At 46.5% G+C, this 22003-nt stretch overlaps 1 protein-coding gene across 2 annotated transcripts; it reads right to left on the bottom strand.

Moving 5' to 3' along the window:
* Positions 1-311: 311 nt before the first annotated feature.
* INHBC (inhibin subunit beta C) lies at positions 312-19318 on the bottom strand. 2 transcript variants are annotated; one of them, XM_074402795.1, is made up of 3 exons: positions 18803-19318; positions 2348-3066; positions 312-875 (listed from the first exon to the last, which is right to left on the bottom strand). In XM_074402795.1, exons 1-3 carry the CDS (start codon positions 19113-19115, stop codon positions 780-782), a joined length of 1128 nt encoding a protein of 375 aa, XP_074258896.1. In that variant the 5' UTR covers positions 19116-19318; the 3' UTR covers positions 312-779. The 2 variants fall into 2 exon arrangements, with proteins under 2 accessions (XP_074258896.1, XP_003926515.1); XM_003926466.4 differs by having other exon boundaries at positions 782-3066.
* Positions 19319-22003: the final 2685 nt, after the last annotated feature.

Here is a 22003-nt window from a genome sequence, read left to right as displayed (position 1 = left end):
AATATGCTCTTAGCATCTTAGTCACTTTTCCCAAGAAGTGCTCCTGAGTTATAAATACCCCAGCCATCTGCCTCACTGCCTGCCCTACCACAAACCTGGTTGGGGGCTGGGGGATAGCGACAGGCTTGGAGGTGGGTAAGGAAGTAGAAGAAGCGGAATGGGAGTGGTTATCTTGCTCAAATGAGAAAAGCCTGCAGGAGTCTAAAGGTAGGAGCTAGGAAGCTCTAGAAGAAAATGTTTGGAAGAAGACAGACCCTCTCTCTCCCTGTTTTACAAAAGGCAGAGCCAAAAAAGAAAGGAAATAATGCTGATCCTGTTTTTATTTAAAAATAGGCTATTTTGTTCATCATGGATTTTTTTTGCATCAATTTTGACTTTAAAAAGTATTGCATTGAAATCTTATCTTGATTAATACATTTTTTACCACCTCCTTAAAATTTATCCCCCACCCCAGGTGAATGATTCACGTTGCCTTACCCCAGTCTTGGCCCTGGGGACTAAGCTGTAATTGGGAAGGAGGTTAGATCTGGGGGTCGGGGGTGTGGGGGTTGGGGGCATATGGGGGAGACACCGGAAGGCCTCCTTAGATGCTCCATGGATGAAGGTCTCCTCAAGTTAAAGGTGCAATAACTTCCATGGGCTGCTCAGGAAGCCCCCATGCTCAGATTTACAGGCCTCCAGGGAGTCCTTTTCAGACTTTCCCCTCCAGGGCTCCTATTTCAGGGACCTCTTAACCTCACAGGAGGGGGTTATAAGCAGAGCAAACACAGACATCACGTTTACCAAAGAACACATGGGTTTTGCGCAAGCTCGGCCTTGGGCTGCAGACAATATCGACCTCGTGGTTCAGGACTGTCCAGCCAAAGGGAGGAGATCTGGGGGAGGAAGGGCAAAGGTCTAAAAATGACCCAGTCTCAGGGCAAATGCTACCCTCTCCTCACACAGGCCTTCCTCTTCTCCCTGTCCCACTCCAGCAGCCCTTGCCTGTTCCAGCATCCAGGCAGGACTCCTGGGTGGAGCACCCGGGGCAGGTGAAAGGAAGGCAAGTCACAGGGTTTGGCAGCCAGCTCTGAGCATGCCTCTGCCTCCCGCACCTGCTTGCCCACAGCTGGTCAATTTACTTGATGCCTGAGCATTGATCTGTCTCATCTTTTGGAGGGATTACAGAGGGAACAGGTAAAACCTAGGTTTTTATTAGTCATGAGACCTAAAGACGGTTCTGGAAGGATGGGGGGGTAGGGGTGGCTAAGAAAGAAGAGGCATAAAGTGTGAGATGGATACAATAGCTCAGTCCCAAGAAGACCATGTGAAGAGAGAGTAGAGTAGGCAGACTACAGCATAAGCAGGCAGGCTCTGTGTCATCTGGGCTGCCAGTTAGAGCCCTTGTAGGAGATAGAGGAACCATTCAGCTGTCTGTTTTATTTACAGAGGTATAGGTAGAGTTAAGGGAACCAGTAAGAGATGTTGAAGCCCTAGGGACTAGCAACATAGAAAGTCATTAGGACCCACTAGTGTTGAAGCAGTGGTAGCAGAATGTAGGCAGAGCTGAGGCCATGGAAGCAGGTAGCCAGATTAATAGCATAGGGACACAGTACAGCCAGTTACACAGAAAACCATGGCACCTAGGCAGAGAGGGAGCAGGAATAAGAAATGCCCTGGCCTCAGCAGGAAGCCAGAGGGCAGGGGAGCTCAGGTGAGTCAGCTCTTAAAGGCACAGAGAAAGGCAGAGAAGGACAAAAAATGGATGAGGGTATGCAAAGAGAGCGTCGGCAGTTCACCGGGACAAGTAAGAAGGAAAGGGGCTCGAAACAAATAGAGGGTGAGTGAGCCTCTATTTTGGACAGCAGTGATCTAAACTTCGGTGAATCCAAAGAAGGGGCTCTCTGGAGATCTACAAAAATCAGGAGAAGGGGCTGTGTCAACTCATCTTGGAGTGGGGACCATCAAGTGGAAAGGACAGGAAGACATAGTAGGTTACAGGGTCAATTAAAGGTGAGCTAAGGGTGTCTTTGCCTGAGAACTAGATGGCATTGCTTGCAGCTGGAGATGGGTCTGAGTCCCTGGAGTTGGGAGTAAGCATGTGGGGCTAACGGGATGGACTTTGCCCTAGGAAAGAGGGTAGTGGTCAGAAAGATGGGACAGTGACTCTTTAGATGAAGGTCTCTTCGAGTCAAAGGTGGGGTAATTTCCATAAGATGCTCAGGAAGAGGGAGTCCACATTCTGGACAGAGAATGGGGTCATTCCCACCTCTCAAGGAAGTGCACATCTGTGGGGGCATGTTTGCCCACGCCACCCTGGGCTGCCCACACCACACATAGACTAACTGCACCCACAGGCCTCTACTACCATGTCAGGGATGTCAGTCTTGACAATGTTGCTGTCCCTGTCATAGTAGAGCAGAGACAGGGGGCGCCGGGATGTGGGCACACAGCATGAGCCCCCTCCAGTGGTGCCTGCAGCTGTGTTGGCCTTGAGAAGATTGAGCACGGCAGTGTGAAAGGAGGCAGCAATACCAGGCATGCCTGCTATGTGTAGTGGGCACTGCCCTATGCAGAAGTTCATGGCGTAGCCCTCAGGCTGGATGATCCAGTCGTGCCAGCCAATCTCGCGGAAGTCCACAAAAAACTCTTGTCGACAGCACATCCTGGACCCTCCTTGGCAGTTGATGCCCCGTCGGCGAATCCGGTGTTTGCCCCCAACTCTCACCCGGGCTGCCACAAAAGGCCTATGGGCAGCTCCACCCAGGATGACTGAGCTCCGGGCTACCTGGCCTTCAGGTACCAGCTCCAGGGTCAGGTGCCCCTGGCTGCAGGCAGCTTGAGCTTCAGGCCCCAGAAGGAGCTGATGCCAGCCACTGGCATTCACCTCCAGCAGGTACTGAGTAGCCAAGGTGAGGTTGGTGTTATGTGGACTCAGCACAAGGACCCTCACTTTCAAGGTCCAAGTGGTATTGGAAGGGAGCTGCACAAAGAACATGAGGCTGGCCTGCTGGACCTCCATGCCACCAGCAGTTCTATCAGAGGAGAAGTGAAAATCAAGACGAGTCTGGTTGATGGTGGAGAGGCCTGTGGACATAAGAAGCCCCAGTCATCGTGGCCTTCTTAGTGTCAAATCTACCAACTATTTCTCTATACTCAGCATTCTTGAGCTGTCTATATAGCACTTGGCATTTGCTACAGTTTAAACATGTCGTCCAAAGTTCATGGGCTGGAAATTGGATCTGCAATGCAGTGGTGTTGGGAAGCAGGCCTTAATGGGAGGTGTTTGAGTCATGAGAACACAACCTTTATGAATGGATGAATGCCCTTATCTTGGGAATGGGCTCCTTATCAAAGGATAAGTTTAATTCCCCTCAGCCCCAACCTTTCTTTGCCCTTCTACCACGGAATAACACAGCAAGAAGGCCCTTGCCAGATGCCAGCCCCTTGATCCTGGACTTCCCAGCCACCAGAACCATGAGTTAATACATTTATGCTCATTACAAATTATGTAGTCTGTGGTATTCTGTTATACCATCACAAAATGGACTAAGCACTGTTGACAACCCTTTCCTTCCTGAAAATCTTTCCTCTCTTGGCTTCCATGACACAACTCTGTTATAATTCTTCCATGGTTTTCTTTGCCTCTCTGACCATCCTTCTCCGTTTCCGTTTTTTTCTTTTTCTTTTTTTTCTTTTTTTTTTTTTTTTTGAGACGGAGTTTCGCTCTTGTTACCCAGGCTGGAGTGCAATGGCGCGATCTCGGCTCACCGCAACCTCCACCTCCTGGGTTCAGGCAATTCTCCTGTCTCAGCCTCCTGAGTAGCTGGGATTACAGGCACGTGCCACCATGCCCAGCTAATTTTTTGTATTTTTAGTAGAGACGGGGTTTCACCATGTTGACCAGGATGATCTCGATCTCTCGACCTCGTGATCCACCCGCCTCGGCCTCCCAAAGTGCTGGGATTACAGGCTTGAGCCACCGCGCCCGGCCGTTTTTTTCTTTTTCTCTCTTTTTTTTTTTTTGTCTTTTGTTAACCATCCTTTCAATACAAGAGTTCTCCAAGATCTGTCTTGGACTTTCATTTCCTTCTATTCTACATTAAGGAAGCACTTAATTAGACTCATGGTCAAGCAAAACAATTTTTTTTTTTTGAGACGGAGTTTCGCTCTTGTTACCCAGGCTGGAGTGCAATTGCGCAATCTCGGCTCACTGCAACCTCTGCCTCCTGGGTTCAGGCAATTCTCCTGCCTCAGCCTCCTGAGTAGCTGGGATTACAGGCAGGCGCCACCATGCCCAGCTAATTTTTTGTATTTTTAGTAGAGACGGGGTTTCACCATATTGACCAGGATGGTCTCGATCTCTTGACCTCGTGATCCACTCGCCTCGGCCTCCCAAAGTGCTGGGATTACAGGCTTGAGCCACTGTGCCCAGCCTGCAAAACAATGTTTATGTTGATGATTCCCAAATCTGTATCCCCAGTCCAGACCACTTTAAATATTTGGACTGGACATATGGATTTGGAAATCACCAACCTTCAGGCCTAGATTTGTAACTACTTTTGTCACATGAATATCCTGGCAGCACATTAAATCAATTTGCCCCAGAGCTGGGTGCAGTAGTGCATGCCTGTAATCCCAGCTACTTGGAAGACTGAGATGGGAGGATTGCATGAGCCCAGGAGTTTAAGATCAGCCCAGGCAACATGGCAAGACCCATCTTGTAAATACATATATGTGTATGTATACATATATGTGTGTATGTATATATGTGTGCATATATACAAACAGAAGCACATGCACGTGTGCGCGTGCGTGCGCGCACACACACACACACACACACACACATATATTTGAGATGGAGTTTTGCTCTTATTGCCCAGGCTGGAGTGCAATGGCACAATCTCAGCTCACCACAACCTTTGCCTCCCGGGTTCGAGCAATTCTCCTGCCTCAGCCTCCCGAGTAGCGGGGATTACAGGCATGTGCCACCACGCCCAGCTAATTTTGTATTTTTAGTAGAGACGGGGCTTCTCCCATGTTTGTCAGGCTGGTCTCAAACTGTCAACCTCAGGTGATCTGCTCACCCTGGCCTCACAAAGTGCTAGGATTACAGGTGTGAGCCACCGTGCTCGCCCTATACATATATCTATTTTTTAAATCAACTTTTTGCAACCTGAAAATTATTATTTTCCTTCCTATATACCCATCTTTCCATTCTTGGTGATGCCACTACCCTCCTTATCACCTGTAAAAACTCTATGATCAGGCAGGTGCGGTGGCTCTCGCCTATAATCCTGGCACTTTGGGAGGCTGAGGCCAGGCGATCACCTGAGGTCAGGAGTTCAAGACCAGCCTGGCCAACATGGTGAAACCCCATCTCTACTAAAAATCCAAAAATTAGCCAGGCATGGTGGTGCATGCCTGTAATCCCAGCTACTTGGGAAGCTGAGGCAGGAAAATCAATTGGACCCGGGAGGCAGAGGTCGTAGTGACCCGAGACCACACCACTGCACTGCAGCCTGGGCAACAGAGTGAAGCTCCGTCTCAAAAAACAAAAACAAACAAACAGAAAACCTTTCATGATTACCTTTTTCACTCCCCATATAGTTTGTCTCACCAGAATGGTTGTAATGTCTGTGCATTTCTTTACATCCCCATTACTACTGCCCAATTTCCTCTTTTAATCCCTCACCTTCCTTATTGAACATCTTAGTTGAGTTTCTATTCCCTTCACTCTACTGAAATTGCTCTTATCAAGATCACCAACATCTTCCACACAGCAAATCTATCCATTTATATTCATCTCACTTGACCTTCAAGCAGTGTTGGACACAGGCGACCACTCCCTCCTTCTTACATATTTTATTCTCTTGGCTTTTATAACACTGGCCACTCTATCTTTTTCTCCTCTGTTGACAGCTCCTCTTTGTTGGCCTAACCTTTAAATGCTGGAAGTCAGGCCAGGCATGGTGGCTCACACCTGTAATCCCGGAACTTTGGAGACTGAGACAGGTGGATTGCTTGAGTCCAGGAGTTTGAGATCAGCCTGGGCAACATGGCAAAACCCTGTATCTACAAAAATTACAAAATTACCCAGGTGTGGTAGTGTACAGCTATAGTCCCAGCTACTAGGGAGGGCTGAGGTGGAAGGATCGCTTGACCCTGGGAGATCAAGGCTATAGTGAGAAAGCAACCCACTACTGCAACAAACTGAGACCCTGTCTTAAATAAATAAATAAATAAGTCATCAGCTTCCTTCTCTTTTCTATCTCTACCCTCTCCCAGAATGATGTCATCCATTCCCATGGCTTTCAATTTTATCTGTATGCTGATGACTTCCAAATATATATCTCTGGTCCTGACCTCTCCCTGAGCCCCAGCCTTGTATGTCCAGCTGCCTATCTGATATTTGACTTGGACATCTAATATTTAACTTGGACATCCAATGACATTTCAATCTCTTGTGGTGTTTTTTTCTTTTTTTTTCTTCTGACGGAGACTCTGTCGCCCAGGCTGGAGTGCAGTGGCCTGATCTTGGCTCACTGCAACCTCCGCCTACAGGGTTCAAGCCATTCCCCTGCCTCAGCCTCCTGAGAAGATGGGATTACAGGTGTGTACCACCATGCCCGGCTAATTTTTGTATTTTTAGTGGAGACGGGGTTTCACCATGTTGATCAGGCTAGTCTTGAATTCCTTACCTCATGATCCACCTGCCTCAGCCTCCCAAAGCGCTGGGATTACAGGTATGAGCCACAGCGCCTGGCCAATCTCAACTTTTTTTTTTTTTTTTGAGACGGAGTTTCGCTCTCGTTACCCAGGCTGGCGTTCAATGGCGCGATCTTGGCTCACCGCAACTTCCGCCTCCTGGGTTCAGGCAATTCTCCTGCCTCAGCCTCCTGAGTAGCTGGGATTACAGGCGCGCGCCACCATGCCCAGCTAATTTTTGTATTTTTAGTAGAGACGGGGTTTCACCTTGTTGACCAGGATGGTCTTGATCTCTTGACCTTGTGATCCATCCGCCTCGGCCTCCCAAAGTGCTGGGATTATAGGCGTGAGCCACCGCGCCCGGCCTCTCTTCTTTTTTTAATAAAAAAAAAATCATTAGCCAGGTGTAGTGGCTCACGCCTGTAATCCCAGCACTTTGGGAGGCTGAGGTGGGCAGATAACCTAAGGTTAAGAGTTCAAGACCAGCCTGATCAACATGGTGAAACCCCGACTCTACTAAAAATACAAAAAATTAGCCAGGCATGGTGACAGGCATCTGTAATCCCAGCTACTTGGAAGACTGAGGCAGGAAAATTGCTTGAACCTGACAGGCAGAGATTGCAGTGAGCCAAGATTGTGCCACTGCACTCCAGCCTGAGCAACAGAAAAAGACTCTGTCTCAAAAAAAAAATTTTTTTTTTAATGGAGATGGGGTCTTACTATGTTGCCCAGACCGATCTTAAACTCCTGGCCTTAAGTGATCCTCTCACCTTGGCCTCCCAAAGTGCTGAGATCGTAGGCATGAGTCAATGTGCCAAGCCTCAATCCTGTACAAGGAAGTCTAAATGTATCCCCCAATACAGACCTATTCCTTCTCTAAACTTCTCCTTCTCTGTAAATGCATTGCTTAAGGCAAAATCTTGATTGCGTTTATCGCCTGGTTTGAAATTATCTGAAAGTTTTATCAACTTTACTTTTTTTTTTTTTTTTTTGGTGAGACAGAGACCCCCTCTGTCACCCAGGCTGGAGTGCAGTGACACACACCATCTCGCTCACTGCAACCTCGGTCTCCCGGGTTTAAGCAATTCTCTGCTTCAGCCTCCTGAGTAGCTAGGATTACAGGTGCCCACCACCACGCCCAGCTTATTTTTTGTATTTTTAGTAAAGACAGACTTTCACTATCTTGGCCAGGCTGGTCTTGAACTCCTGACCTCGTGATTCATCTGCCTTGGCCTCCCAAAGTGCTGGGATTACAAGCATGAGGCACTGCACTTGGCCATATCAACTCTACTTCTAACTCATAATATAATTTCATTTCTCTCCACCTCCTCTACTACACATTAGTCCAACTCACAATCATCTTTTTCTTTTTATTTTTTTATTATTTATTTATTTATTGAGACGGAGTTTTGCTCTTGTTACCCAGGCTGGAGTGCAATGGCGCGATCTCGGCTCACCGCAACCTCCGCCTCCCGGGTTCAGGCAATTCTCCTGCCTCAGCCTCCTGAGTAGCTGGGATTACAGGCACGTGCCACCAGCTAATTTTTTGTATTTTTAGTAGAGACGGGGTTTCACCATGTTGACCAGGATGGTCTTGATCTCTCGACCTCGTGATCCACCCGCCTCGGCCTCCCAAAGTGCTGGGGTTACAGGCTTGAGCCACTGTCCCCGGCCTCTATTTTTATTTTTTAAACCTCTGTCCTTTCCATGATGGAAGAACAATCATCTTTTTCTTCAACTATAGTTTTCGTTCACTAAAGTGATTCACTCTTGCCCTCCAAACATTCTCCAAATATCAGCCAGTGATCTTTTTATAAATCTGATCAGTTTTATCTTCTCAGCTTAAAACACTTCAAAGTCTTCACTTTGCTTTTTGGATAAAATCTAAACTCCTTAAAACAGAAAACTTGTTTGATTAGGTGGTCTGACACTTAACTACTACACCCTACCTATACTGGCCTTTTTCTGTTCCTCAAATCCACCAAACGTAAAGCCATCCCATAGCCTTTGCACTTGCTAATCCCTTTCCCTGGAATGTCTTTCCAAGATCTTTGAATGATTGACTTCTTTTTGGCATTCAGCTCAGATGCCCTCCTCCTCAGAGAGGCTTCTGGCTTCTTTCCTAGTCTATCTAAAGCAGCCTTCAGCCAGGCGTGGTGGCACATGCCAGTAATCACAGCACTATGGGAGGTCAAGGTGGGAGGATTGCTTAAGGCCAGGAGTTTCAGACCAACCAGGAAACAGAGTGAGACCCTGTCTCTACAAGAAGTAAAAAAAAAAAAAAAAAAAAAAAAAAAATTAGCTGGGCATGGAGGCACATACCTGTAATCCCAGTTACTCTGGAGTCTGAGGCAGGAGAATGCTTAAACTCAGAAGGCGGAGGTTGCAGTGAGCTGAGATTGCACCACTGCACTCCAGCCTGGATGACAGAGCCAGACTCTCAAAAACAAACAAACAAACAAAAACACTTGTTGAATGGTCTTTCATTTATTTAACTCTTTTATGTTAACAGTACAATTAGTTTCCCAAAAAATGGATGATTATAAAATTCATAGTCTCAAAAATCTTATTGGTTAATAAAGTCCTAACTCTTTTTGGAAGCAGATACCCATTGTAATTTGGCCTTAGCTACTTTTTTTTTTTTTTTTTTTTTTTTAGCAGGAAATGCTTTATGGCAGGCGTGGTAGCCCATGCCTATAATCCCAGCACTGTGGGAGGTTGAGGTAGGTGGATCACCTGAGCTCAGGAGTTTGAGACCAGCCTGGCCAACATGGCAAAACCCCATCTCCACTAAAAATACAAAAATTAGCTGGCACATGGTGGTGGGCACCTATAATCTCAGCTATTCAGGAGACTGAAGCAGGAGAATTGCTTAAACCCAGGAGGCACAGGTGGCAGTGAGCCGAGTTCTCGCCACTGGAATCCGGCCCACTCTACTTCTTGTAGAGACAGGGTCTCACTCTGTTTCCCAGTTGGTCTGAAACTCCTGGCCTCAAGCAATCCTGCTACCTTGACCTCCCATAGTGCTGTGATTACAGACATGTGCCACCACGCCTGGCTGAAGGCTGCTTTAGATAGACTAGGAAAGAAGCCAGAAGCCTCTCTGAGGAGGAGAGCCTCTCTGAGGAGGAGAGCATGCCAAAAAGAAGTCAATCATTCAAAGATCTTGGAAAGACATTCCAGGGAAAGGGATTAGCAAGTGTAAAGGCTATGGGATGGCTTTATGTTTGGTGGATTTGAGGAACAGAAAAAGGCCAGTATAGGTAGGGTGTAGTAGTTAAGTGTCAGACCACCTAATCAAACAAGTTTTCTGTTTTATGAGTTTAGATTTTATCCAAAAAGCAAAGTGAAGACTTTGAAGTGTTTTAAGCTGAGAAGATAAAACTGATCAAATTTATAAAAAGATCACTGGCTGATATTTGGAGAATGTTTGGTGGGCAAGAGTGAATCACCTTAGTGAACTAAAGCTATAGGTGAAGAAAAAGATGATTGTTGAGTTGGACTAATGTGTAGTAGAGGAGGCGGAGAGAAATGAAATTATATTACGAATTAGAAGTAGAGTTGATATGGCCAAGTGCAGTGCCTCATGCTTGTAATCCCAGCACTTTGGGAGGCCAAGGCAGATGAATCACGAGGTCAGGAGTTCAAGACCAGCCTGGCCAAGATAGTGAAAGTCTGTCTGTCTTTACTAAAAATACAAAAAATAAGCTGGGCGTGGTGGTGGGCACCTGTAATCCTAGCTACTCAGGAGGCTGAAGCAGAGAATTGCTTAAACCCGGGAGACCGAGGTTGCAGTGAGCGAGATGGTGTGTGTCACTGCACTCCAGCCTGGGTGACAGAGGGGGGCTCTGTCTCACCAAAAAAAAAAAAAGTAAAGTTGATAAAACTTTCAGATAATTTCAAACCAGGCGATAAACGCAATCAAGATTTTGCCTTAAGCAATGCATTTACAGAGAAGGAGAAGTTTAGAGAAGGAATAGGTCTGTATTGGGGGATACATTTAGATTTCCTTGTACAGGATTGAGGCTTGGCACATTGACTCATGCCTACGATCTCAGCACTTTGGGAGGCCAAGGTGAGAGGATCACTTAAGGCCAGGAGTTTAAGATCGGTCTGGGCAACATAGTAAGACCCCCATCTCCATTAAAAAAAAAATTTTTTTTTTTTGAGACAGAGTCTTTTTCTGTTGCTCAGGCTGGAGTGCAGTGGCACAATCTTGGCTCACTGCAATCTCTGCCTGTCAGGTTCAAGCAATTTTCCTGCCTCAGTCTTCCAAGTAGCTGGGATTACAGATGCCTGTCACCATGCCTGGCTAATTTTTTGTATTTTTAGTAGAGTCGGGGTTTCACCATGTTGGTCAGGCTGGTCTTGAACTCCTGACCTCAGGTGATCTGCCCACCTCAGCCTCCCAAAGTGCTGAGATTACAGGCATGAGCCACTGCACCTGGCAGGAATAAGGCTGCCAACAAGATCTCTCTCATCTCTTTCTCTCTCTACATAAGTCAATTCCACTCTTATCTCTCTGTGGATCTACTACTTCTGCCTCCTTGTCAGCTTCCCCAGGTCCCAAAATTGTTGCCCTGGTCCCAAGTCTACAGGACTTTTGCTCAGCTCCTCCTAAGTAAGTGGGAAGATCTTCCAGGGTCCCAATTCCAAAGTCCTAAAAAAGTATGACTGGCCCAACTAATTTTTTTCTTGCTAGGTCACAAAGCACCCTATAGTTAGTACCTTTTATGTCACTCCAGTTATGGCAGGAAAACAAGACCAACAGGGGATGTAATAGACTATTACACTGTTGTCCCCAGTGACCAACACCTCCCAATATTCATGGCTTTGTGCAGTCCCTCCCCCTATTAATTCTGGTTTAACCATGTGACTTGATTTGGCTAGTGAGACATTTGCAAGCATGGTGCTTATTGAGTACTTACATATTGAGGCATTGCACTCTTGGAAGCCAGTCACAGTGCTTTAAAGGAAGTTGAGCTAGTTTACTAAATTATGAGAAGCCATGTAGAGAGAGACTTTGGAGGATTAGAGATCATCTTGTATGTTCCAGTCCCATCGGAGTCCCCAGATGAATGCAATTGTATAGGAGACTTCAGCTACACCACATGGAACACAGTACAGTCAAGCCACAAAATCATGAGTGTGGCTGGGGCATGGTGGCTCATACTTGTAATCCCAGCACTTTAGGAGGCTGAGGTAGGCGGATTAGTTGAGCTCAGGCGTTCAAGACCAGCCTGTCCAACATGATAAAACCCTGTCTCTACTAAAAATACAAAAATTAGCCAGGTGTGGTGGTGGGCACCTGTAATCCCAACTACTAGGGAGGCTGAAGGAAGAGAATTGCTTGAACTCTGGAGGTGGAGGTTCTACTGACCCAAGATTGTGCCACTGCATGCCAGCCTGGGCAACAGAGTGAGACTCCATCTCAAAAAAAAGAAAATTATGAGAAATAATGAGTGTATTATTTTAAGCCTCTATGTTTTGGGCTGGTTTGTTATATTAATAAGTAACTGAAACAAAAATTAGTACCAGAAGTGGGGTGCTACCATCACGACAACCTAAAATATGTTGCACTAGCTTTTATTTTTTATTTTATTTTTTTTTTATAGACAGGGTTTCATCATGTTGGTCAGGCTGGTCTTGAACTCCCAACCTCAGGTGATCTGCCCGCCTTGGCCTCCAAAGTGCTTGGATTACAGGCGTGAGCCACCACACCTGGAATTTTTTTTTTTTTTTTTTTTAAGAAACAATATCTTGCTATGTTGACCAGGCTGGTCTCAAACTCCTGGCCTCAAGTGATTCTCCCACTCTGGCCTCCTAAAGTGCTGTGATTACAGGCATGAGCCACTGTGCTTGGTCAGTTGCACTGGCTTCAGGAATGAGTGGCAGGCAGAAGTTAGAAGGACAGGGAAGAAACTGTTAGTGAAGGCAGGAAGAACAGTGAGGAAATTGCTATTGGAAGCTGAAGAAAGGAGAGCTTGTGTTGTGTATTGGCTATCACCTGTGGTAACTTAGAAGCCAGGAAAGATATCTAACAAAGTTGTGAATTTAGCTAATGGTATTTCTAGGCAGAATGCTGAAAATGCCAATTGGTATATTTTAGTTGCCTAAGATAAGGCATTTCAGGAGAGAGATGAACTAAAAAAGGAACTGTTCAATTTTCAAGCAAAATTTAAAGAAAATATTTCTAAAAGGACTTGCTAAATTAAAAAATAAAACCCTTTACTCTATGTTGCTAATTTTTCAGAAAACAGAACCAAAACCAAAACCAAAACCAAACCTTTTTCTTCATGTTGTACAGATAAAACAAAGAAAAGAAAACTAACAACAAAAATTCTTTTTCATTCTTCCTCTCTGACAAAAGGCTTTTAAAGTAAGAAATTACCTTAAGGCAAAAATCAAATCCCTGGCATTTCCAGTAATACAGGGCCTCAGAGTGAAGATCAAAACAAATAAAGGGTCAGCTATAAAACCTTTTGTTAGCTGGCCATGGGAGCACATGCCTGCAGCCCCAGCTACTCAGGAGGCTGAGGCAGGAGGATCCCTTGAGGCCAGGAGTTTGAGGCTATAATGTGTATTACTGAGGCTGGAAATAGCCACTATACTCCAGCCTGGGAAACATAGTGAGACCATCTTTAAAAAACAAATAAAAAAAACCTCTTTGTTTGTTAAGATCTATTATCTTTTTGAGATCTAAAATTAAAGACGATGTTCTGTAAACCCTTGCAACTACACAAACGCACCTCTAAACATCCTAAAGGTGTTATCCCATGACACAGACTTGTCACCTAAAGAAGGGTCTGTCTTGATAGAATGGAATGCCTTCTGTGTAATTGAGTAGACTACAATTTATTATTTACAGGACCCACAGAATTTTAAAGAAAAGTTTAATACTGAAAGCAGCACCAGTTTGGACTAAAAGGGACAATTCAAAATAAAAAGAGGTCTCTGGGCCCCCAACACTGGTCAAAAAGTAGGCTGAGAAAACTACTTAGCTGCAAACACAGATAATTTCTTATTTATTTAAAAGGAAAGACATCTCAGCAGGTAGAGTGCCAAGGACTGAGAGGGTGGATTTGGAAGTCCAGGAGAGCAGTCGTGAGCAATGGGAAATACTAGGGAGCAGAACCAGGCTGTAACTAACCAAAGGCATTCTGGATTTGGAGTGGACCTAGATATTTGCCTGGATGAATATAAGAAGTTTTTTGTTTTTTGTTTTTGTTTTGTTTTGTTTCGTTTTGTTTTTTGAGACAGAATTTTCTGCTCTTGTTGCCTAGGGTGGAGTGCAATAGCGCACTCTCGGCTCACCGCAACCTCTGCCTCCTGGGTTCAAGCGATTCTCCTGCCTCAGCCTCGCTAGTAGCTGGGATTACAGGCATGCGCCACCACACCCAGATAATTTTTTTTTTTTTTTTTTTTTGAGACAGAGTTTCGCTCTTGTTGCCCAGGCTGGAGTGCAATGGCGCGATCTCGGCTCACCGCAACCTCCGCCTCCTGGGTTCAGGCAATTCTCCTGCCTCAGCCTCCTGAGTAGCTGGGATTACAGGCACGCGCCACCATGCCCAGCTAATTTTTAGTATTTTTAGTAGAGACGGGGTTTCACCATGTTGACCAGGATGGTCTCGATCTCTTGACCTCGTGATCCACCCGTCTCGGCCTCCCAAAGTGCTGGGATTACAGGCTTGAGCCACCGCGCCCGGCCCCAGATAATTTTTTTTATTTTTTATTTTTAGTAGAGACGGGGTTTCCCCATGTTGGTCAGGCTAATCTTAAACTCCTGATCTCAGGTGATCTGCCCGCCTTGGCCTCCCAAAGTGTTGGGATTACAGGCATGAGCCACTGCGCCCAGCCTGAATATCAGAAGTTTTATGGATCAGTCACTGCTCTGTGTCTCCTACTCTCCTATATCCCAGTTTGAACAGCAGTATCTATTATGTTGATCCTGTCTCAGCATTGTATGTTAAGTGCATGGGAGGCAGAGAGCTTATATTTTTAGGACACAGACAGTGGTATGCTGGTAAATGTTTTTTTTTTTCTTCCCAATCATTTTACTATGTACCAAGATAGCTGGTAAATGTTTAATAACTCCAGGGGAAAAAAATCAAAAACCCTGATTTGCAGTCTTTGTCAATTTCTTTTCTTTTTCTTTTTTCTTTTTTTTTTTTTGAGACGGAGTTTCGCCCTTGTTACCTAGGCTGGAGTGCAATGGCGCAATCTCGGCTCACCGCAACCTCCGCCTCCTGGGTTCAGGCAATTCTCCTGCCTCAGCCTCCTGAGTAGCTGGGATTACAGGCACGCGCCACCACGCCCAGCTAATTTTTGTATTTTTAGTAGAGACGGGGTTTCACCATGTTGACCAGGATGGTCTTGATCTCTTGACCTCGCGATCGACCCGCCTTGGCTTCCCAAAGTGCTGGGATTACAGGCTTGAGCCACCGCGCCCAGCTTGTCAATTTTTATAATATAAATTCTCCCACCATGGCTGATTTCAAGCTGCTAATGCGACATCACTGAATGCTGAGCTGGGAGAAGATGTTCACAATCAGCTTTCATTAAGTCAGTATAAACCAGCGCTAGGACACTCCTGAAGGCCCCTGCACTGAGGAAATGTACCAGAGGAGCCTCACCTATATTTGCACTTAATTCAGGTGATGAGATGCTGAACTTCAAGCCTGATCCTGATGCCATAAAGGGATGAAAGTTTGATGGGGGTAGTTGGGAGAGGATGACTATATTTTGCTTGTGGGAGGGATATAATTTGTTAGGGGCCAGAGGGCAGACTTTAGTAGACTGCTAGATTGGTAGCCCCCAATAAATAGTACCTCATAGCTGTCATGTAGTTCCATCTCACAGTGATTGATTCTGGGCGTGGCTACACTGACTTGCTTTGTCAATGGTACATTTTGTCAATGGAACATTAGCAAGCAAGGTATATATAGAAGCTTGACAATAATTTACACATTGAAATTATCCTCTTGGAATATAGCCAAGATTCTCTAAAGAAGCTTGGGCTAGACCACTGAATGATAAGAAGCTTCATGGAGAGAGGCTGTTATGGACTGAACATTTGTGTCCCCTCAAAATTTGTATGTTGAAATCTTAAACCCCAAGTGATGGTATTAGGAAGTGGAGCCTTTGGGAGGTGATTAAGTTATGAGGCTGGAGCCCTCATTAATAAGATTAGTGCCTTTATAAAAGATTTCCAGAGAGCTGCCTCGCCCCTTTCCTCCATGAAGGTTACAGAGAGAAGAGGACCCTCACCATAATCCCCTCATGGGCAGGCACTGACTCTACCCCCTAGTTCCTGCTCCCTCCCACTTTAGCATTCAAAGTACTTTACCTGTGTCAGCCCATATAATTCTCTCAACTATCCTCTTATTATCCCCATTTAACAAATGAGAAAACTATTTTTTTTTTTTTTTTTTTGAGATGGAGTTTTGCTCTTGTTACCCAGGCTGGAGTGCAATGGCGCGATCTCGGCTCACCGCAACCTCCGCCTCCTGGGTTCAGGCAATTCTCCTGCCTCAGCCTCCTGAGTAGCTGGGATTAAAGGCACGTACCACCATGCCCAGCTGATTTTTTTGTATTTTTAGTAGAGATGGGGTTTCACCATGTTGACCAGGATGGTCTCGATCTCTTGACCTTGTGATCCACCTGCCTCGGCCTCCCAAAGTGCTGGGATTATAGGCTTGAGCCACTGCACCCGGCCGAGAAAACTATTAACCACCAGGCCAAACAGCTAATAAATGGCTGAGCAAGAATCTGAGCCCAGGCTATCTAGCTCCAGTTCAAGCTGGGTCTTAAAACAGGTTGGGGGCGGGGGGTAGGGGTTGTGCTGACGCCTGTAATCCTAGCATTTTGGGCGGCCGAGGTGAGCCGATCACTTGGGGTCAGGAGTTCAAGACCAGCCTGGCCAACATGGTGAAACACTGTCTCTATTAAAAATACAAAAATTAGCCGGGTGTGGTGGCATGGGCCTGCAGTCTCAGCTACTTGGGAGGCTGAGGCAGGAAATGGCTTGAACTCAGGACGTGGGGGTTGCAGTGAGCTAAGATTGTGCCATTGCACTCCACCCTAGGCAACAAAGTAAAACTCTGTCTCAAAAACAAAAAACAAGAGGGAATGAGGGGCCAGAAATGGGAAGGGTCTTCCAGAGCTAAAAAAGAGCTTGCAAAAGGCTCAATTTGCATTTTCTAGAGTCCTGGCTTAGAATTCATCATTTGTTCAGTATATTCTCCAACTATTTCCCTGTCTATGGAAGTAACTCTCTCTCCTCCTTCTTGTCTTTTATCCATCTTTCTTTAATTAATTAATTAATTTTAGCAATGGGGGTCTCACTCTGTTGCCCAGGCTGGAGGGCAGTGGTGCAAATATAGTTCAGCGCAGTCTCAAACTCCTGGGCTCAAGTGATCCTCCATCTCAGTCTCCCAAATAGCTGAGACTGCAGGTGCACTCCACCACATCCAGCTAATTTTTAGGCTGGGGGGCGGAGGCTCCTGCCTGTAATCCTAGAACTTTGTGAGCCCAAGGAAAGTAGATTGCTTGAGCCTCAAAGTTCAAGACCAACCTGGGCAACATGAGGAAACCATGTCTCTACAAAAAAATGTAAAAACATTAGCCAGGCTTGGTGCCACAGGCCTGTACTCCCAGCTACTTAGGAGGCTGAGGTGGAGGATCACTTGAGCCTGTGAGGTTGAGGCTGCAGTGAACTGTGATCATACCACTGCATTCCAGCAAGACTCTGTCTCAAAAAAAAAAAAAAAAAAAAAAAGAAGTTTTTTTTTAAAAAGAGACAGGGTCTTGCTATTTTTTTTTTTTTTTTGTTTTGTTTGTTTGTTTGTTTTTTGTTTTTTTGAGACGGAGTTTCACTTTTGTTACCCAGGCTGGAGTGCAACGGCACGCTCTTGGCTCACCGCAACCTCCTCCTCCTGGGTTCAAGCAATTCTCCTGCCTCAGCCTCCCAAGTAGCTGGGATTACAGGCACGTGCCACCATGCCCAGCTATTTTTTTGTATTTTTTTTTTTTTTTTTTTTTTTGAGACGGAGTTTTGCTTTTGTTACCCAGGCTGGAGTGCAATGGCGTGATCTCGGCTCACCGCAACCTCCGCCTCCCGGGTTCAAGCAATTCTCCTGCCTCAGCCTCCTGAGTAGCTGGGATTACAGGCACGCGCCAACATGCCCAGCTAATTTTTTGTATTTTTAGTAGAGACGGGGTTTCACCATGTTGACCAGGATGGTCTCGATCTCTTGACCTCGTGATCCACCCGCCTCGGCCTCCCAAAGTGCTGTGATTACAGGCTTGAGCCACCGCGCCCGGCCTATTTTTTTGTATTTTTAGTAGAGACGGGGTTTCACCATGTTGACCAGGATGGTCTCGATCTCTTGACCTTGTGATCCACCCGCCTCGGCCTCCCAAAGTGCTGGGATTACAGGCTTGAGCCACCGCGCCCGGCCAGGGTCTTACTATGTTGCTCAGGCTGGTCTTGAAATCCTGGCTTCAAGTAATCCTCCTGCCTTCCGAGTAGCTGGGATTACAGGCATGAGCCACTGTGCCCAGTGCCCAGCCCCTTTATCCATCTTTTGGAGTCCCATTTTGACCCTGTTCTCTGATATGGGGACCTGAGGTATACATGTGAACATGACATATGGAGAGGTATTACAGTCTTGGTGTTTTATTTTTTCTTCTTTTCCTCAAATGAGGCATCTGGAGGAGAGGGGAAGGGAGGGCCTAGATCCTGGGGCCAGAGAAAGGAGAGACTCCCCAGCTCCCAGCTGCTGTGTGCAGGCCCAGGAAGGGGATGGGCTCACACCACAGCCTGTGGGCTTGTGGGACCTGCAGAGAGAGGAGCCAGAGGAGATGACAGCAGTCAATCTCAAAAGAAGTGAAATTTACCAGCTTTCCAGCTGCCTATTGGTCAGGTCTGAGGTACCAGAGTGAGCCCCAGGGGGATGTGGGGGTTGTGGAATGCCCAGAATAAGGAGATTATAGCCTGTGGAAGGCAGGGGTTGGATGGTTTTTGGGGAGGGAGTCAGAAGTAAGACTGGTGAGGAAACCTTTCCTTTCCTTGAGAGGTCAAGTTCTGGGGAAGAGCTACAGACCAGGAACCCACCTGTCTTGGCAAAGCTGATGATTTCACATTCCTGTTCCCTGTTGTCCTCCGGAAGTGCCCCCTGTGGGAGCCCGTGGAGGCGCTGCAGTGCGGTTCTCAGAGCAGCTCTGGACACAGGATGGTTCAGTGTTGGGCGCTGGCGGAGGTGCAGCTTGTCCAAGATGCTTCTCTTGGCCAGGTCGAGAAGCAGCTCCCGCTGGCTCTCCAGGTCCAAGGTGGGCCCCCCACATGCTGGACACTGGCCGCCAGCTCTGGGAGTGGCTGCTGCAGTTGGAGCCAGGAGGAGAAACGCCAGGAGCAATGAGGAGGTCATTGCTGGGGGAGGCCCTTCTTGAGGAACACAGACCCAGGGCTCAGGGTCTCAACAGCTGTGGTCTCAATTCTGTCCTGGCTGCCAGGAGTCCTGGAAGAAGTGTATGTCCAGCTGGCATGGCTCCTTGTTGCAGGCGATAGAGCAGCTGCCAAACATCTGACTTGAAAATGAAGCCAGTTACAGGTAGAACTTGGCAGAATCTGCCAATGCATAGTTAGTGAAAGTACAGAGTGGGGGATGTGAGGAGAGGTTGGTTTGTTTAGGGTAAGATGTGTCCCTGGGCCAATGTTGGGAGAGAGTTGTTATCCATGTGAGGTGCCAGGCCTGGGGACAAAGGTGAGAGAGTAAATTCCTCCTCAGATCACTACCCTTGCTGGGAATCCTGGGGGCAGGGGAAAGGGACAGATTACAGGTTTTAGGAAAGAATGTTAAAGGGAGACTCTCAAACAAGGAGTCATTGGCAGGGCACTTTAGCTCACTGTCATGCACGAACAATTGAGAGTTGCATTATTTTTTGCCTGGCATTTCTCAAAGCCCATCCCCATCCCTCCATCCTCCCTCCCTGGAGTTCTCAATCCAGTCTTCTTTTTTTTTTTTTTTTTTTTTTTATGAGAGGGAGTTTCGCTCTTGTTACCCAGGCTGGAGTGCAATGGCGCGATCTCGGCTCACCGCAACCTCTGCCTCCTGGGTTCAGGCAATTCTCCTGCCTCAGCCTCCTGAGTAGCTGGGATTACAGGCATGCGCTACCATGCCCAGCTAATTTTTTGTATTTTTGGTAGAGACGGGGTTTCACCATGTTGACCAGGATGGTCTCGATCTCTTGACCTCGTGATCCACCCGCCTCGGCCTCCCAAAGTGCTGGGATTACAGGCTTGAGCCACCGCGCCCGGCCGCTCAATCCAGTCTTATTTGTTAGCCCTGGTTGAGTTTTGCTCAAGAGGTCTCAAAACCATGAAATCTGAAGGTTAAGGTAAGGGAGGCAGAGTGTCCTAGGCATGTTTTCAATGTTCTCAGAGGGAACTCTTAATGTGGGGAAAGGGCTTGAGTTCTAGATGTGCTCACCCTTCGGGTTTTTTTCTTTCTGTCTAAGAAAATAAGTTTTGAGATTTATTTATTGAGATGGAGTCTCACTCTTTCACCCAGGTTGGAGTGCAGTGGCACAATTTTGGCTCACTGCAACCTCCGACTCCAAGGTTCAAACAGTTCTCCTGCCTCAGCCCCCTGAGTAGCTGGGATTACAGGTGTGTGCCAACATGCCTGGCTAAGTTTTGTATTTTTAGTAGAGACGGGTTTCACCATGTTGGTCAGGCTGGCCTCAAACTCATGACCTTGTGATCTGCCCACTTCAGCCTCCCAAAGTGTTGGGATTACAGGTGTAAGCCACCGCACCTGGACTCCAACTTGTTTCTAATAGTGTGGTGGTGAAGAGCAGATTTAGAGAAACTGCTTTGGTTCAAAATCAGGGACTTTGTGCCTCATCTATAAAAGGTTTCCTCAGGTTTCCTCATCTATAAAACAGGTATAATAATAGTTCATATTGTAATGAGGATTTGATAGTAACAATAAACGTAGAGTGCCACACATTCTATATTATACTTACACATGCATAATACTCCCTCCTGGTTACAACTGCCTGGTCTGGAACTCCTGAGCTCAAGCCATCCACCTGCTTTTGGCCTCTCAAAGTGCTAGGCGTGACCCACTGTGCCTGGCCAAGACAGAAGGTTTAAATCGTGGTGAAAAGTGGCAGGTTAGATTAATTCAGTTCAGTTTTTAGTTGTATTTTTCTTCCCGTGTTGCTGTTCTTGAGAGGGTTGAGAGAATTTTGGGGCAGGAGGAAGCGATGACCAGGAGAGAGGGCTGGGCACAATGGCTCATGCCTGTAATCCCAGCACTTTGGGAGGCCAAGGCAGGTGGATCATCTGAGGCCAGGAGTTCGAGAACAGCCTGGCCAACATGGCGAAACCCCATCTCTACTAAAAATACAAAAATTAGCTGGGCGTGGTGGTGCATGTCTGTAGTCCCAGCTAATCGAGAGGCTGAAGCAGGAGAGTCGCTTGAACCTGGGAGGCAGAGGTTGCAGTGAGCCGAGATTGCACCACTGCACTCTAGCCTGGGTGACAGAGCAAGACCTCATCTCAAAAACAACAGCAAAACAACAACAACAACAAAAACCCAACAACAACCCAGAACTTGCTCATCCTTGAAGGAAAAATGAACTTCATGCCTCGATGACTTTGCTGGAATCTCCATTCTTTACCTCTCTAGTGAACTATTTACATTCTCAAGATTAGCTAGAATTTCATCTGTAGTTTCTCTGTAACTTACTCAGTCCTTTACTTCTAAGAACGAGTTGCTGCTCCTTGTGTTTCCATAACACATTGAAACCTTTCTATTCTTGCATTTATTATTTATTTTATTTTATTTTATTTTATTTTGAGACGGAGTTTCGCTCTTGTTACCCAGGCTGGAGTGCAATGGCGCGGTCTCGGCTCACCGCAGCCTCCGCCTCCTGGGTTCAGGCAATTCTCCTTCCTCAGCCTCCTGAGTAGCTGGGATTACAGGCACGCACCACCATGCCCAGCTAATTTTTTGTATTTTTAGTAGAGACGGGGTTTCACCATGTTGACCAGGATGGTCTCGATCTCTTGACCTCGTGATCCACCCGCCTCGGCCTCCCAAAGTGCTGGGATTACAGGCTTGAGCCACCGCGCCCGGCCTTATTCTTGCATTTAAACTGTACTATAATTAGACTTTTTTGCCTACTGCAGTTCCTGTCACAAGGTAAATATTTAATGGTTTAATTCTACAAAAGTAAGACTACATTGCTTATTTGAGGGAGTTTAGTCAGTAAATCATCCACACACACATAATCAATAACTAAATTG

Source organism: Saimiri boliviensis, chromosome 7 (assembly GCF_048565385.1).
Source record: "Saimiri boliviensis isolate mSaiBol1 chromosome 7, mSaiBol1.pri, whole genome shotgun sequence".
NCBI lineage: Eukaryota > Metazoa > Chordata > Mammalia > Primates > Cebidae > Saimiri > Saimiri boliviensis.
The sequence above is the reverse complement of the archived record's forward strand: the minus strand, read 5'-3'. Positions and strand labels throughout refer to the sequence as shown.